Raw genomic sequence first — 16,303 nt, forward strand, 5'->3', positions numbered from 1 at the left:
AAATATACAATCATCTCATCAAAAGATGTTGCAGCCATTATTCAGCACCTGTTCTTTAGGTGTATGTGCATGTTTGCAGCATAAAAGGGGAAGAAAGCTGTCTTTGCTTTGTACGTCTTACGTAGGTCTTTTCCCTCTACATTCATTATAGAGTCACCTCAGGTAGGACTGGTCATAGCACTTCTCTTTCTCATTTCTGCCACTTGGCATGTTTTATACCACCCTCTTGTCTCCCACCCACTCCTTTCCTTTGGCATTTCGAAAATAACTTGGACAGGGACAGCGGAGTCAAGGAAGACTTGGAGGCAGCGGATTATTTTCATTTGTAAAAAAAGAAAAAAGTTTTATTACGAAACTAGTTTGTATAAAACAGGGTTATACACGTTTCTTGTAAGTTTGTAATAAAACAGTAAGAAAAAAAAAGGCAGTGATAGAAATTTCCCAAAGGGCAACCTATCAAAACCAACTGGCTGCCATACTTTACGTTTGGACAGTAGCTGCATAAACTTTGTTCTTCTTGAACAGTATTTAATAACATCATTAATACATTAACAAAGTTTCTATAAAGTAAGACACATTGGTGCTGAAGTACATCTGGTGGCCTTTTGATCTCACCTATGAGGAGAGTTCTTTACAAAACCACATAGGGGAAATGGCAGTTGTAACGTGAACTACACATCTAAAATATGCAGAGGTAATAGCATTACATGTTAAAGTATCAAGATATACACATTTTAAACCATTTGTACAAAACTCTATAAATTTTTTCTCTCTTTCTCTCTTATGTACAAAAATATCTTAATATATCCCCAAACTGGTTAGGATAGATACAAATAGATTTTTCTTATAATAAAAAAATTCACAAAAGATTGGAAGCATTCTATGATGAAAATAGTAGAAAAGATGGTGTGAGGAAATGGGGTTTAGGGAACCCCCCCAAGGATCGGAGTTTCAAAGGACTGAGTAGAGCATAATTTCACTGCAGACAAATGTCCACAGCTTATTGGGATGGGGGATACTGAGACGAAAGACACCAACCCATTTCTACGGGACTAAGAACTGCGCTTTCAGAGAGGGCGGGGAGGTGAAGGCACCCTAGCAGTGCTTTCTGTTCTGCCTGTTACTGGTGGGTGGGAGTTTCTACAGGGCTGTGCTGCTCCCTTCCGCCAGGAGCCCGCTGCTTTTGCACACAAGCTGCATTCTGCGCTCTGACTCAGGTCCTAGTCACCCTTCATAGCTCCATAAATGACTGGAGTGCAAAGATAACAGTTCTGAGTGCATCCCCGTTTTTGCGAGAGAGCCTTGCTTCTCAGGCATGCATCGCTTAGTTGGTCTTGGGGTCGGTGGCCTGCTTTTATTTTGTTTTGTTTTTCTTTCCTTCTTCTCTTCTTCTTTTTTCTTTTTTTTTTTTTTCTCCCTTCCAACATCGCTGACAAGAAAGCACTAAAGATGCAGGTTGTGCGGTCACCCTATAACTTAAGAAGAAGGGGAGAGGTTAGTGTGAACTTGGAGGCTGGCGGTAGGGGAAAGTGGAGGTTTGGGAGAGGATCTGTCAGGTAGAGCACCTCTTTTGACAGGTCGGAGTACTCGGTTCTCCAGCATCCCCCCCACCTCACCCCACCCTCAGTCCTTGGCGAACTGGGCAAAGCCACTCTCAGAGGCCAATACTGAAACTAAGAAACCAGGATTTGAAGTCGACAAACTTTTTACAAATTCTTTCAATCAGCCACCCCTCCCCCATCTCCGTGGAGACAGTCCCCCTCCTCCAGACACTAAGACGGAGGAAAAATGAGGAGGATAAGCAAATCGTCCTGTTCACTCCCAAATGCGACCTACCTGCTTCCAAAGTCCATTCGCACCAGGGCCTGACGAGGCCGAGCCCCTCAGAACCAGTTGGTGAAGTCGAGCAGCTCTTGCTCCTCGGGGCTGAGTGGGTCGTAGGAGCCCTCGTCGGACGAGTAGGAGGAGACCGGCGAGCCGGCCATGGAGTTCAAGTCGTTGGAGTAGCTGGGGGAGATGGTGGGCGACAGGACGCCAGCCTGGAAGGCGGCGCTCACCGCGTCGTGCTCGTCCAGCAGCTGCTGCAGCGCGCGTATGTACTCGACCGCGGAGCGCAGCGTCTCCACCTTGCTCATCTTCTTGTTGGCCGCGCCGTTGGGGACGTGCTCCCGGAGGGTGGCAAAGCCCAGGTTGACCAGCTTGACGCGGTTGCGCTCGCGCTCGTTGCGGCGCGCCACGGCGGCCGGCTGCTGCTGCGGCAGGCTGTAGCCGAAGCCGCTGAAGTTGAGCCGGCGTTTGCAGCGCATCAGTTCGGGCGAGGACGAGCGCTGCCGCTTGACTTGCTTGGGCGCTGACTTGTGACCGCCCCCTGAGGGCTGGCCGTCGGCCGCCGGGCTCCGCGGCGGCGCCTGCTGCAGCTGCGGCGCGCTCTGCGCCGCCGCCGCCGCCGTGGCGAAGAAGCAGGCTGCGGGCGGCAGGAAGGGCTGCTGGGGCTGCGGCTGGGGCTGCTGGCCGGCGCCGCCGCTCTCCATCTTGGCAGAGCTCTCCATGCGCGGCGGCCGCCAAGGAGTCGCGGAATGGGAGCAAGCGGGGGCGCGAGGCGCGGACGCGCGAGGGGACACAGACAGGACTTGGGTGCACGAACAGAGAGGGAAAGCAGGGGAGAGATGAAGAGGGAGGCCGGAGGGAAGTTAAAAAAACCCCCAAAATCCCCGGGAGACTTCTTAGGGTGGGAGCAGAGAAGGTGCAAACGCTTTTCCTCCTCCCTCCACTCCTCCTCCTCCCTCCCCTCCTCCCTTCGCGGGTTGGCTTCAGGAGCCTCGCGTGGCGCTCGCGTGTGAGGCTGCCGCTAGCGCCTTCTTGTTTAAAAAAAAAAAAAAAGGCAGAAGAAGCAAAAGTCAGTGGTGAGCACGCTCTGCTGAGTCTCCCGTTCCTCGCCCCCTAGGGCTGCGCTCTCTTGCGCCGGGTCTCGGTCTCTCCAGCCGTGGCTCAGGCTGTTTTTATTATTTTGTTAACTCCCTTTCTTTCTTATTTCCTTCTTTCACTCGCCCTCCCTGGCCGGTCCCCTGTCGGCGCGCCTTCCACGTTCCCTGGCCAGAAGTGAGAGAGTGCTGGGCGGCCGGAGTGCGTCCGCCTTTTCAATGGGACACCCAGCCCCACGCGCAGCCCTGGCCCCGCCTCGCCCCCCACTCCCCGCTGCTGCAGCGAGCGGCTGCAGCCCCCACTCCCCCCCCTCCTCCCTCCTTCTCCCACCCACTCCCTAAACTCTCCCTCCTCCTCTCTCCTCCCCCCGCCCGGTCCCTGCGCCCGCTCCTTGCAAACTCTCCATTCAGCCGGGTTTGTTGTTGCAGTGCGTGCGCCTGGCGCGTGCCGGACTCCCGGCTGAATAAACAGGCGGCGCGCTCAGGGCGGGCTGCAGCCGGGGGTGGCTCTAGAAAGGGGGGGGGCAGCGTCGCTGGAGGGGCTAATGGCCCTGGGAATTGGGGGTGTATGGGTGGAAATGTTTGGGGTGAAGTGCCTCGGGATTCTCCTGAGAACTTGGAGCAAAGCACAGAGAAGGGTTTGAGCTGAAAAAGTGCCACGGGTCGGGTGTGCAGGTTGGGGAGAATGGGGCTCTATTTTTCCTGCTTTCTCCTCCTATCTACTGTCATTCTCTTCAGCGTCTTTGCTGTTTCGGGGAGCTGAAGCAAATTGGCGATTGAAGTTTAGAAAGATGGGGGAGAACTCCCTGGGAATTACTGGACTGTTAAAGTAAATAAAAGTACTGTTAAGACTGCGTTCTAGTCCCAACACATCCTCTCGCTAGCTCTGTGGCCCTTAGTAAGTGGCATCCGTTCCGAGCCTCAGTTTCCTCATCTGTAGCAATAGGAGTTTGGATTAGATGGTCTCCAATGTCCCATCCAGGTGTAAAAACTAGGATCTGCTCCCCACAATTGAGCGAATGTGGAGGGGACCAACAAGACTGGAGGTGATCTCATTGAGGGTTGGTTGTGATCAGAGCTACACGTAGGTGTATGGCAGCAATACCCACCCCCCACCCCCCCGCATGACCTCGGTTGCCTGTAGCATCGCCCCCCTTCTCAAAGGATTATTTCCGGACCGGCTGGGGGATGCGTAAAGAGGGGAGCGCTCTGGAGTATTCCCATGGTGGATCTGAGAAAAGAGATGGGGGGGGTGGAGGTTGAAGGGCCAGAGGAGCTTCTCAGCTTCTCTGGCTGTTCGGCGCCGCCGCAGGCACCTCGGCGGCCTTGGCGCAGCCTCCATCCCGCCCCAGGCGTGTGCCCGGCGGGCCGGTGGCAGGCGACTGGGAGCGGAGCCCGGCGGGGCCGCGTGCTGGCGCCGCGAGGGAGGGGGAGGCGCTTGCAGCGGTCGCTCGGCCGCTTGGACAGCGCCCACCCAGGCGCCCTTCCTGGGCCTCGGCCCTGGCGCTCTCTGGCCAGAGCCGGGTCCAGCTCTGGGGCGCCTTGGGACGCTGCTCTGCGGAGAATGCAGACCCAGCCACCGGTCCCATCTCCGCACGGCTCTGGTGGAGGCAGGAGAAGGAGGCTGCGGCGCGTCTCAGGTCGCGTCTACATAGACAGAAGGAAGAGGAGGGTAATTTGTTCAGTAGAGATAGACAGTTTTGATCAGAGACCTGAAAGCAGGGATGATTGTGGGGAATTATCCAAATAATTGTTTCTCATTAGACTTCCCTTTGTGGAGAAGGGTCTTTCTAAAGGATCTGTGGGGGTGACCCAAGGAGCCGCCTTTGGTCTGTGTGACTGGCTGCGGGAGTGTTGCCAGAACAATAGCGGTGGTGGTGGGCAGTAAGGACGGATGGCTCCGGAGATGAAGCACCGCTCTTCTCTGCCTTTGAAAACGTGTAGGTTTGGGAAGCATCGGAAGGAACCATGCCAACAGAGACCAGTTCTGTAAACCTCCTTCCCCACACAGTCCCCTCCCCCACAGTAACCTGTGGCTTGACCCCACAGGACTGCTGGACTTGGTGGGATTTACACCTCTGTCCTCTCCTCCCACCCCAGGAAAGGAGTTGAGAGGACTCCAAGATCACTTTTGTGGAGGTCGTGCGGCCTAAAACAGAGCCACACCACCGCTTTCCTCCCCGAGGAAGCCTCAGACCACCTGGAGAAATAACGGTTACTCAGGCACTCCTCCCCACCCACGTGCACCAGCTGTGAGCCCCGGGTGCAGGCCGCTAGGAGGCGTCTAGGAGAAGCCTCCTGTGCCCTATCCACTCCTCTTCTGCAAAATGTGGGGAGTCGCCAACACCGACGCATCTGAGTGCGTTTTCTTTCGCCCGCGGATTCAAGCGCCCTTGGAATTCAAACGCTTTCATTCCACATTTGACCAAGGTCCACAGTCCAGGCTCTGGCACTCCTTTGCGTTGTAACCTTGAGCACGCCCCTCTTCCTCTACCGCCCTCAGTTTCTACATCTGTGCAGGAGTCGCGTGCACCAGCTCATTTCGAGATGTGTCTACGAGTGCGGAAAATTTGCCAACAGCCAGCACGCGTTCTCAGTTTCCTTTTCGGGTGTGGACTTCACGCGTGCACGGAGATCCTAATTATGAGGGACTTCAAGGCCAGAGCCTACTCCCAACCCCCATCCCACACACGCCATCAAATGGGCGCCCAAATAGAAGCTCCAACTAGTGAAGCCGTGCATTGTAGTGGCCCTTCGCGTTGGCCTCCGCCCAGGAGAAAAGACAGCGGGCGCTGGGATCCTTCCGGCCCGGAACATTTGTCCTTATTCTCCCCGCTCCAGCCCAGAGCCAAATCCCATTCTCATCCTCCCCACTCCCGCATCTTCAGCCTGCTTCCTTAGCGGCTTTGCAAAATCTCCAAGAACTCAGGTGTTCCCTTCTGCCTATTTGAGTAAACGCCAAGGATGCTCCTCACCATATGCCCTAACCCAGCAGCGTCCTGTCCATCTTCTCCAACCGGAAGTTAGAGTGGTCTATAGTTGTTTCTTAGGGACTTGGCCTCTGCCTTTGGGCACTGTGCACTACCAAAAGGAGTTTTCTACTGAAATTTCCTTTCTGGTGGCGTCACCAGTTTGGAACAAAGGACTGAGGCTTAAGAGCCCCTGAGAATCCTGCCTCTGACCCAGTGACCTAGGTTATGATCCACCCCTGCGCACACACACACACACCCTGAGAGAACTGCCATGTACTGTCCTGGGCCCAGGGAACCCTAGAACTTGCACTGGGAGATAAAGCAAATGGACTTGATTTGATATCCAGGCTCCATGGCCTAACAGCTGTGACTTAGAGCAAATAGCCTATATTCTGAGTCTTGGTTTCCTCATCTGTACCATGCCCATAGTTGTAGTATTTACCTCCAAGAGTAGTGAGGTTTCAACAAGATGGATGTGGAGCACTCTGGGGCAGGTCTACATTGGAAGGGATAAGTGAGACCAGCCTTACTAAAACTATGAGCAAGTCACTGTTCACATAGCCCATCCAGGAAGGGGCTTGTGGGAGGATGGGGGTTCCAGGCTTCCTGGAACCACACTGTGATAATCACTTGCAGCCATTGTCCAGCCATTGGAGATCCAATGCCACCCTGTCCCACTGTCCCAGCACCTGGAAGTAGGTAATTCCTGTCATTTTGGAGGAAGGGTGGTGATGCTCAAAAATCAAGGAGATAGAGATAGGACCCAAGATTTTAACATAACACAGAGGCAAGTGAGATCAGATACAGGCCTGCACATAAAGGGGCTTTAGCAGAGCCATTGGCCCTGACCTCTAGCTTTCTGTGCCTCCCTTGCCAACCAGGGGGCCTGCCTCTGAGCAAGTCCCCTGGGCTTTACTTGACTAGGGCACTCAAAATGCCATTTATCTAAATGTGGAGGGAGAAGAAAACCCACAAAAGGAGTGTTTAATACCTTCATCCATAAATGGAGTAGTGACACTTTCTTTGCTTATCTGTCAAGGCTGTCAGGAGAATTAAATCTGATGTTGTTTGTGAATTCACTTTGTAAATCCCTCCACACATGTCAGGGATCGCCATTCTTGTGATGGGGTGGCAGGACACTGACCTCCTTTGGTGCGTATTACCCAGAATATAGACATCCCAGAAAAATGGTATGGTTTCTCTTTCTCCTCCCAAACAATAAAAGCCCTTACCCTCTCTAGCATCTCAGGCCCCTCTTCTATGGTAGGGAATCCTGGAAGAGGACCTTACCACAGATGAAACCTTGTCTACCTTCAGCACTGGTATCAACAGGGTGAAACAGCTTTCCTAGTGATGCAGGGGGATCTGCCGCCCAGGAGACCAGAGGTCCCGGTGCCCCAAGTCTGCCACCTTCATTTCCACTCACGGTGGAAGGCCAGGCCAGTGCCACCTTTGCCTACACACTATCCTCAAGCTCCAGAATTGTGCACCTTCTCTCTGCGGAAAGGAGTTATGACACATATTTCTTAAAAGGCTCCATCTGTGCTTTTTCTTTTGGGGGGAGGGGAGTTAACATTAAAAGTGGAACGAGATTTTCCACTGAACAGATCATTTAATATATTTATATTTATAGTGGATCCTGAACAAAGAGCAAAGAAAGTACAAAGATGAACACAGTCCTTCGATTCTTGATTTGGAGACAAGATTTTTAGTGCAACCGTCAATTTGGGTGAGCACTAAGCCCCAAAAGCCACGGATTCTTCAAGAAAAGTGAGTATACAAGGTGTTCAGAGCAGATACTGGGTTTCCAGTAGCTAGAACACAGGACCGCTGGCCTGAGGTGGACGCTGCTTCTAAGCCTGTACTTGATACTGTCCTACCAAGGAAAAAAAGTTTCTTACTCTTTAGTCTATTGTCTCCAAGCTCACCCTTCCCAAGGTAACTCCAGCAACTTCTGCTGCCCAGCCTGAGTTGGGTCTGACCAGCCCGGAATGGCCTGGGAAAGGGGGGTGGGGGGGTGGGAGGCAGAATAGCATAAACCACGGATTTGGCTTGCCTCCTTGGCCACAGCAGCCAGGCCTGCACCTGCATTAAGGAATCCAGGCTTCAAACAAATCTATTTGCTTTTTCAATACGCCTTAAAAAGAAAAAAGAAAAAAAAAAGCTGGAAAAACAAAACAAAAAAAAGCACAAACTATTATTTTATTGTGGCTTCTTGGTTGGGGAGGGGAGATTCAGGTGGGGTGAGCGAGTCATTTGCAGGCACTCGCACAAGGCCTTTGGAAGTTCTCCAAATAAGGAGGAGTAACGCTGCTAAGTCTTTATTTTTTCTAAAGCCCCATTTACATTATGATTAAATACCTTCCTGGGATAAGCATAAAGAAAGTCGTTAATCTATATAGCTCTCCAAAGAATCAATACATTCTAAACTTTTGTAGGATTTGTTACACTCTATTTTGTTACAGTAGGCCAGCTCCTCTCAGTCTAGGCACATGGCTCTCCTCCCCTCCCTCCTCCCCACCTCCTCCAAGAATGAAAATAAAGTAAAGGTCTTTCACGGTAAACAAAACCAGCTGATTCTTCACAGAGACCCCATGAATAGCTGGAGAAGAAAAAAAAAAACTTACAATAAATGGTGCATTTTTTTCTCTGCTGGGTATAGTATTCAAGGATCAGGGCAGTATTCAAACAGAGGTCCATTTTTTGCTCAGCAAGAGAGTTTAGAAAAGAAGCGTGGGGTCCATTCAGAGCTTTCCCCCCTTCACAATCGCAGGGTTCTATGAAACCTATATTCCATGCCTTGTCGGAGTGTTTCTGGGGACCAATTATTGCTTTGTTGCAGGGCTTCTTTGCTGAATCTTTGAGCAGCAAGAAAAAGCGCTCTCGAGTCTACCCTTATTTTGACCATTTCAGTCATTACTCAGTGTAATAATTAATATGACAACTGGACGCTTGAGTTTGTATAGAAACACCTCAGCTACAGGAGCGAGCGTGCAGTGGGTGGTAACAAGCCGCACATCAGCCAGAGAAGCCACACACACAAAAAAAGGAATGAATGGCCAAAGAGAAAGAGAAGGAATAAAGATAAAATAGTTGGCACAACGCAGAGGAACATAAAACAGACTCGAATGGAGAGCGGGAGGGGGAAGGGGGGACAATTAGAAGGGGTGGGGGAAAAACACCCTAAAGAGGTTAACTTATTTTGAAACTGTTTTCTGAATAGAACCCTGGATGGGAGTGGCCGGCTTTCAGTCCCGCGTGTTTCCCCCCAGTTTACGAACTCTCTCGGAACCCGGCGGGAGTGGGGAGGGGCGGGAGGAAAGGAGGGCTCCCCCAAGCTTTAGGTTCTCTCCAGAGTAGGCACCCAACATACCACCCAGCCCAAGTTCCAGCTCCTTGTTTGGCTTCCATTTTTGCACTTTTGCAAAAATCCTGTTCTTTTCCTTCAACTTCCGTCTTTGGAATTGGCAATACAGAAGATCGGACGCCAAGTGTAGACGACAGAGATGAGTTCTGCACCACTTCTCCGGGGTGATTTTTGGGGAGAGGGTCTTTCTGATGCACCCCAACAATTCTGCAACGTTGCCTCGAGGAACAGCGCCCTGTGGGGCTCCTGGTAGGGAGGATCTCACGCTGGGAGCTGAGGGCCAGTCTGGGCGCTGCGCCCCAGCCCCGCGGAGTGCCCGCCTCTGCGGGTCCCCGCAATCGCGCTCCGGGGTTGCGACCTGCTCCGTGACGGCATAATAAATAATTAGAGGGTTTAAGCGCGTTAGCCACAGCTCATGCTAATGAGCCAGATAAGGGCTCACGCTAAACCGAAGTGACAGTTTGCATATAGGAGGGAAGAAAAAAAGCCCTGCTATTTTTTCCCCAACTTCATTGCTCCTTCTCAAATTCATACACCCTCAACCACCTTCCCCCCCTTCCTCTTTTTTCCCTCTCCTCCTATCCCCTCCCCTCCCACCACACACATAACACACACTCCACCCCCTTTTGACCCTTCCTCTCTCTTTCACCCAGCCTGGCCACTCTGCGGTGTCACAAAATCCCTGGGTGCCGATATTCGACATGCAGGGCAAGTTCGCTACCAAGCGCGTCCTGGCCAGTCTTAGCCCCGAGCGGAAACGGTTCCTGTGCCTTTCTTTATACAGTGTGAAACGCACCAAGGCTCCCATGCTCCGGGAAAGACTTTTAAGCTCAGGTTTAGGGGCCTTTCAGAGCTCTGGGGGCCCTGAGCGCCCTTGGGTGCTCTCTGCGCTCAACAGGGTGACGGGAGCTACCGGCTGGGGCGAAGGACGCAGGCTCCCCTGGTTCTGGAGTTCCTGAAGTGCTCCTGCCGCCTCCCGAAAGCAGGGGCAGTTTGCCGAAGTGACTGAGGTCAGTCGTGTGTCCCCATTGTGTGGCCACGTGTCCTGTGTCCATCATCACCTCCCAAAGTCCGAGCTCAGCCCGACTCCTTGCGGCGCTGCCCGGGAATGCTCTGGCCTATAAATCAGCCAAGGCGGCTGTGAGCGGTCTCCACCTCCCATTCAGACCTGGACGACTGTCCCAAGGGCCAAGGGGAAAGTTTGCTCACGTGAGGTTAGGAAGCAGGCCACCGCTGGGCCTGCTGTCTACTAGGAAAACTGTGAGCTCCCAGGTGGGCCCGTTAACTCTTTCCTTCTCCACCACTCTTCCTTGGTATCAGCAGGGTCTTTTTTGGGAGGAGGAGGAGGTGTAGGGTGAGGAAGAGGGTGATTTCTGATACATGGAATTTATTGACATGGAGCCTTAAAGAAACAGCAACAAAAACAAAATTAAATGAGTTAATATTTGTAAAATGCTGAAAACAGTGCCTGGCACACAGTAGACAGTGTATATGCTTTTGTTAAAAAGTGCAAGCATACCGAATACATAACAGGAGGTTTATGCTCTTTATCTAAGATGTTAGAAAATGCCACTTGGATCCAAAAATGATCAAGGCTGGTATGCTCATAGGTTAATGAAATAACTATAGAACATAGAGAGAAATAAGACAATCATTGCCTTCAATAAGCTTGTACTTTAGCAGGCAGAAGAGGAGGTGTGTAAGAAAAGAAGGTCCATCGAAACCACAGGGGGACGACAATGGAGAGCCCTCTGCCTCAAGCTCCATTAGTCTGGACTCTCACCTTCCCTCATCCACCAGGTCACCCCCAAGTAAATATACAATCTAGTTAAGAAGGGTTGATTCGTTATATAAACACATCCTAAAGTCATCCAGGTCCTCCTCCCCAACCAAAGAGTCATCTGGAGCCTCTCCCAAATCGTGAGCAGACACCAGCGAACTAAACACATGGACACCTGTAGTGTTAGGTACAGTGAAAAACAAGCTACTTGAAGTCAAGAGACAAATTCCAGGTTCTGGAACTTTCTAGCTCTGTGTCCTCAGGCAAATTGCTCATCTTCTTCCTAGATTGTTCTTCATCTACAAAATGAGGGACTGAGTAAGATACCTCCCCTCCAGCACTGAATATATAGACAATATAGGCATCACCATGTGACCCTCCAGTGGCAATGGCTCCCCTCTTTGAGCAGACAAACACCTTTCCGTTTTTTGTTTTGTTTTGTTTTGTTTATGGGAAGAACCTTCAGGGAACAAATGACCTCATCCACAAATTTATCATGTAGACCAGTACCTGCTGGTACCGGGATTATGGCTCCTGAGGCTAGGGAAAGAGGTGGGCCATTGGCTCACCAGGATTCGGGTGTAAAGGGAAGAAACACAGCTCTCTCACTAACAGCTTTGCTTTGGAAACAGGATTCTCCTTTACTTGGCCTGAGCAGTTTTTGGTCAGGGATTTGGGGGCCAGGAAAGCTCATAGTCCTCCATTGTGGGCTGTGTGAGTCGCTCGCCACCTGCCGGTTATTTCTAAAACTGCAGGGAGGACTGCGTGAAAATCTTGCCATTCGATTCCTTCATTAAGAGTCCTAGAATCTAATTGTATCCTGTACAATTCATTTCAACCATAGAGGGCTGTGCTGCTTGTATCATGTCCCCACAATACCCACATCAGACATATATGAGGTGCCTGTTAATTTTCAGATTCTGAAGCTTCATCATCCCAGGCACATCAAGGCATAATCTGGGGCCAATAGTCCTTTTTAACAAGCTGTAGAGTAAACTTTTTGTACTCTGAAGATGGAGTACTAATACTCTAGAGGTATTCTAGGTGATAAGATACAGTATCCATTATTCAGAGGTGTGAAGAACTAATCTCCCCATGGATACACTTTCTTTGGATAAAGGGACACCCTAGTGACTTCTGAAGAGGGTGGAGAGGATTGGTAAGTTATTACAGAGATAGTCTTTGATGTTGGCTATGAAGAATGGTCAGAAACTTTCAGTCTGAATAAAAGGACCATGGGAACAACCCACCCAGCATGGAGTCTTTTGCTTCCTTGACTTTTGAGACTCCAGCAAACTTAACCTCCACTCCCCTTTGGCCACTCCTTTTGAGGCTACATCTTGGGCTTTGGCTACACCCAGAACAGCTCCACCTTGGAGATCTTAGGTTTCCATTCTCCACTCTGATTCTTTCTCATCCTCATTTCTGCTTGACATCTCTCTGACCTCCTTTCCCAAATTCTGTTTCTTCCTAATCTGGTCTCTCCCCAACTCAGTCTGGAAAATGTGATTGATTAATTCCTAAACCTAGAACATAAAATGCTTATCTCCCCATCCTAAAAAACAGCCAACCCATTCCTTGATCTTATGACCACCTTCACCTCTCTGTCAGATTTCTTAGAACAGTAGTCTACACCACAGTTCCATTTATTTAACTCCAACTCACCCTCTAAGTTTTGTCCTTATTGGAGTTCCTCACTGTGAAGGTTAATTTTACATGTTAACTTGACTGGGCCATGGGATACCCAGCTATTTGGTTAAACAGTATACTGAGTTTATCTCTGAGGGTGTGCTGAGCAAAATGAACATTTGAATCGGTAGATTAAGTAGGTTGCTCTCCCCAGTGTGGGTGGGCATCATCCAATCCATCCAAGGCCAGAATAGAACAAAAGGGATGAGTAAGGGAGATATCTCTCTCTCTTTCTCTTTCTCTCCCTGGTTGTCTTCAAGCTGGGACATTGGTCTTCTTCTATCTTCAGACTTGGACTTGGACTGGAACTTACACCATTAGTTTTGCTAATTCTCAAGCCCTTGGACTCAGACTAGAACTACACAATCTGTTCTCCTGGGTCTCCAGCTTGTTGACTGCAGTTCTGGGGACTTTTCAGCCTTCGTAACCATGTGACCAATTCCTTGTACTCTCTCTCATTATCTATCTATCTATCTATCTATCTATCTATCGGTGCGAATATAGATAGATACAGATATAGATACATACCTCCTATTGGTTCTGTTTCTCTGAAGAATACACACTAACACACCCACTCACACAAAGTACTCTACTTTGCTAAATATAATAGCTACTTCAGGTCCTGCACTTGGCCCTGTTGATTGCTCATCTCTTCTTGATGTTCTCTCCTTCTTTGGCTACCATGATTCTTATGCCTTGGGTAATTTTTTCTTACTACTAGTTTTTAGTCTTCCATCTCCAGCATAAAGTCTCCCAATGACACATGTTGTCCGTAGGTTTTAGCTTCCACGTCTTTTGCTGATGACTCTCAAATTCTTATTTCTACCCGGGACCTCTCTATGGATCTCAAACTGTGTGATCACCAGCATCACTACTGGGTTCTCCACTGATATAGCCAGTGCAACATGTTTGAAACTGGGCTCATCATTCTGACTCCCTCAAATCTTCACCTCCTTTTTGTCCTGTAATTCAGGGCTTGGCATCATCCACTCATGTACTGAGAACAAAATCATGGGAGTTCTACTATACTCTCACTGCTCTCTCATAGCCCCTCCACAGTTGCTCAGTCTTAACTATACATGACTTACTTCATTGTCTGTTCATATAATTTATAGATAGTTATATCTATCAATTTATCTATATTAAATTACATATTTATATAAATAAATAAATATCATTTCCCTCCTATCTATTGCTAATATCATTGCCCTACTTCAATAGTCTTTCAACTGATCATCCTGCTTCCAGTTTAATCTCCCTCAAATATCTTCTCACTGCCTCCAGAACAATCTAAGTAGATGATATAGTCAAATGTAAAAAAAGGCATCAGAGTGCAAAGAAATGGTACTTTATATCACTGCTCAGGCAAAGTAATTTTTTCAAAGTGTAATGTACCCTATTGCTCCTCTATTCAAACCTTTCAATAGCCTCCCAATTTTCTTAGGACAAGAATCCACTGCTCTCGATGCTCCATAATAGTAAGGATTCTGCTTTGCCTCCTTTTGCACATCCAGCATGGTATCTGGGACAAGGCAGGTGCTCAATAAATGCTTGTTGATTGAGTGAAGGGACTTGATAGAACTAAAGCTGTTTGAATGGCATAAGATGTATGCATCTGTGATACCGAAAGTGTCACACAATGTTTCTAATAAAGAATTTAAGGAACTCAGAAAAACTATCTCCCTCCTTTGGTACATCTGTCCCTTCACTTACTACTTGGCATAGATTCCCTAAGATCAGCAGTGATCTTTTTATGTGAATATCTTCCTAACCTCAGGAAAGCAATCAGATCTTCTCTCCAAGGAATACACCACCTGGTATGCAGCAGGTACTTAATCAGGATTCAGTATAGTTGACTTTGATGGTATCAAATAATGAAGGTTGTTACCTTGTCAGAACTCTTCATGTATATTTCCACAAATGTGTGAGAAGGGGCATGATGGGAGGAGCAGGGGTCATGTTTTGGTTAGTGCTAAGGGACCGGGTTGGGTTGGTTGGGCAGGGTGGGCTGGGCTATGGGAAGCCTTGAATGACAGATCAACTGTCTGAGTGTTACAGTCTGAGACATTTTTAACAGGAGAATGACACCATCATGTCCATGGGGTAAGTTTGGAGCTAAGGAAGAGGGATTGGTAGGGACAGACTCTGATTAGCTCAATTCCTTTTCCTAATGTCTCTTTTTGTGAGCTGTTTTAGCATGCACACTACCATTCATCCATTCTTTCAACAGGCACTAGAATTTAAGCCCCAGGAGGGCAGGGACTATGTCTGTTTGATTTATTAGTGGTTTTAAGTGTCCAGAACAGGGCCTGTAACCTGACAGGAGCTGAATAAATATGATTTGCAAAAACATTTATTGACTACCACCTGTATGCCAAGTATGTAGTATGCTCCAAGATGCAAAAATTAAAAAAAAAAAAAATTCAGTTCCTGTATTTGGAGAGCTCACATAAAATTCCTTTTTGCAAGAGGGCAAGGAAAAAGGCTATTCTGAACGCAAAACCAGACCTAAGGAAGAGGCAGCTGACTCTCCTTGGTGAAGTTAGGCAAGGTAATTCAGGGAATCAATAAATAAGGAGGAGCTCCCAAGCTCCTTGAAGTCATTAAAAGCAACTCACTAACTTTAGATTAGTTAGTGAAGATTCTGTGCTCTGCCTATGTGAGGCTCAGGCTATTCTTTCTACCTAGGAAATTCTCACCTCACCTTTGCGCCTGGGTAGCACATTCCTTTCCTAACCATCACCATGGACCCTAGACATAGCAGGGCACCTCCTGTGCTCTCCCACAGCACCTGGCCTTCACCTAGCCTAACCCTTACTCACCAGCTGTTACTACTTGTTTCATTGTCTATTCTCTCACTAGACTTTAAGTTGGATTCAGGCAGGGTACTTTTCGTGTCTTAACCACATATTTCCTATGCAGGAGCAGATTCAGATTTTGGGACCCTGGAGCTTATAAAACTTTGGGGTTCTATTTAGGAAAAAGATATAAAGTTATAAATATTATATATAAAATGAATATATCTTTAGAGCAGAAATACAAGTTATACATTATTTTAAGCTAGCAAAATGTCACACATTTCAGATAAATTAACATATTTTTTGTAAATTAAGATAAACTTCTATAACTTGTTCTATATTTTGGGGAGCACACTCCTACCATCTCATCAAAATGTTTACTCTCATCTTTAGAACAAATGAAAGGATAAATCTTTGTTTCTGTAACATATGATTGAAATTTGTTCTTTAGTATTGATAGTTTGGATGCTGAAAGCATATCACTTCACACACAAGTTTGTAGAACTACTGTGCATTTGTGCCATATAAATACAAGAATTCTGATACATTTATTTCACAAAATTCTTATCAAAAAAGGAAAAAATGATGTGTTAATAATTTTTCATGCTTTGTTGTCAAGTATATTCCTAACAAGGAAGGAAGTTCTGTTTTTTTTTTTTTTTAATAAAGGGAGGGATTGCCCAGGCATACAATATTTTTCTCCAGTTGTATTGAGGTATAATTGACAAATAAAAATTGTGTATATATATATATTTTTAAAGATTTTATTTATTTAT

General features: G+C 48.2%; 1 protein-coding gene across 2 annotated transcripts; it reads right to left on the reverse strand.

The window, feature by feature from the left end:
* Positions 1-650: 650 nt before the first annotated feature.
* ASCL1 (achaete-scute family bHLH transcription factor 1) lies at positions 651-2,549 on the reverse strand. 2 transcript variants are annotated; one of them, XM_034987272.1, is made up of 2 exons: positions 1,837-2,549; positions 651-1,469 (listed from the first exon to the last, which is right to left on the reverse strand). In XM_034987272.1, the coding sequence occupies exon 1, from the start codon at positions 2,547-2,549 to the stop codon at positions 1,884-1,886; it is 666 nt and encodes a 221-aa protein (XP_034843163.1). In that variant the 3' UTR covers positions 651-1,469; positions 1,837-1,883. The 2 variants fall into 2 exon arrangements, with proteins under 2 accessions (XP_034843163.1, XP_034843162.1); XM_034987271.1 differs by having other exon boundaries at positions 651-1,475.
* Positions 2,550-16,303: the final 13,754 nt, after the last annotated feature.

Source organism: Mirounga leonina, unplaced genomic scaffold, assembly GCF_011800145.1.
Source record: "Mirounga leonina isolate KUSES-001 unplaced genomic scaffold, KU_Mleo_1.0 Mir_418, whole genome shotgun sequence".
Taxonomy (NCBI): Eukaryota; Metazoa; Chordata; class Mammalia; order Carnivora; family Phocidae; genus Mirounga; species Mirounga leonina.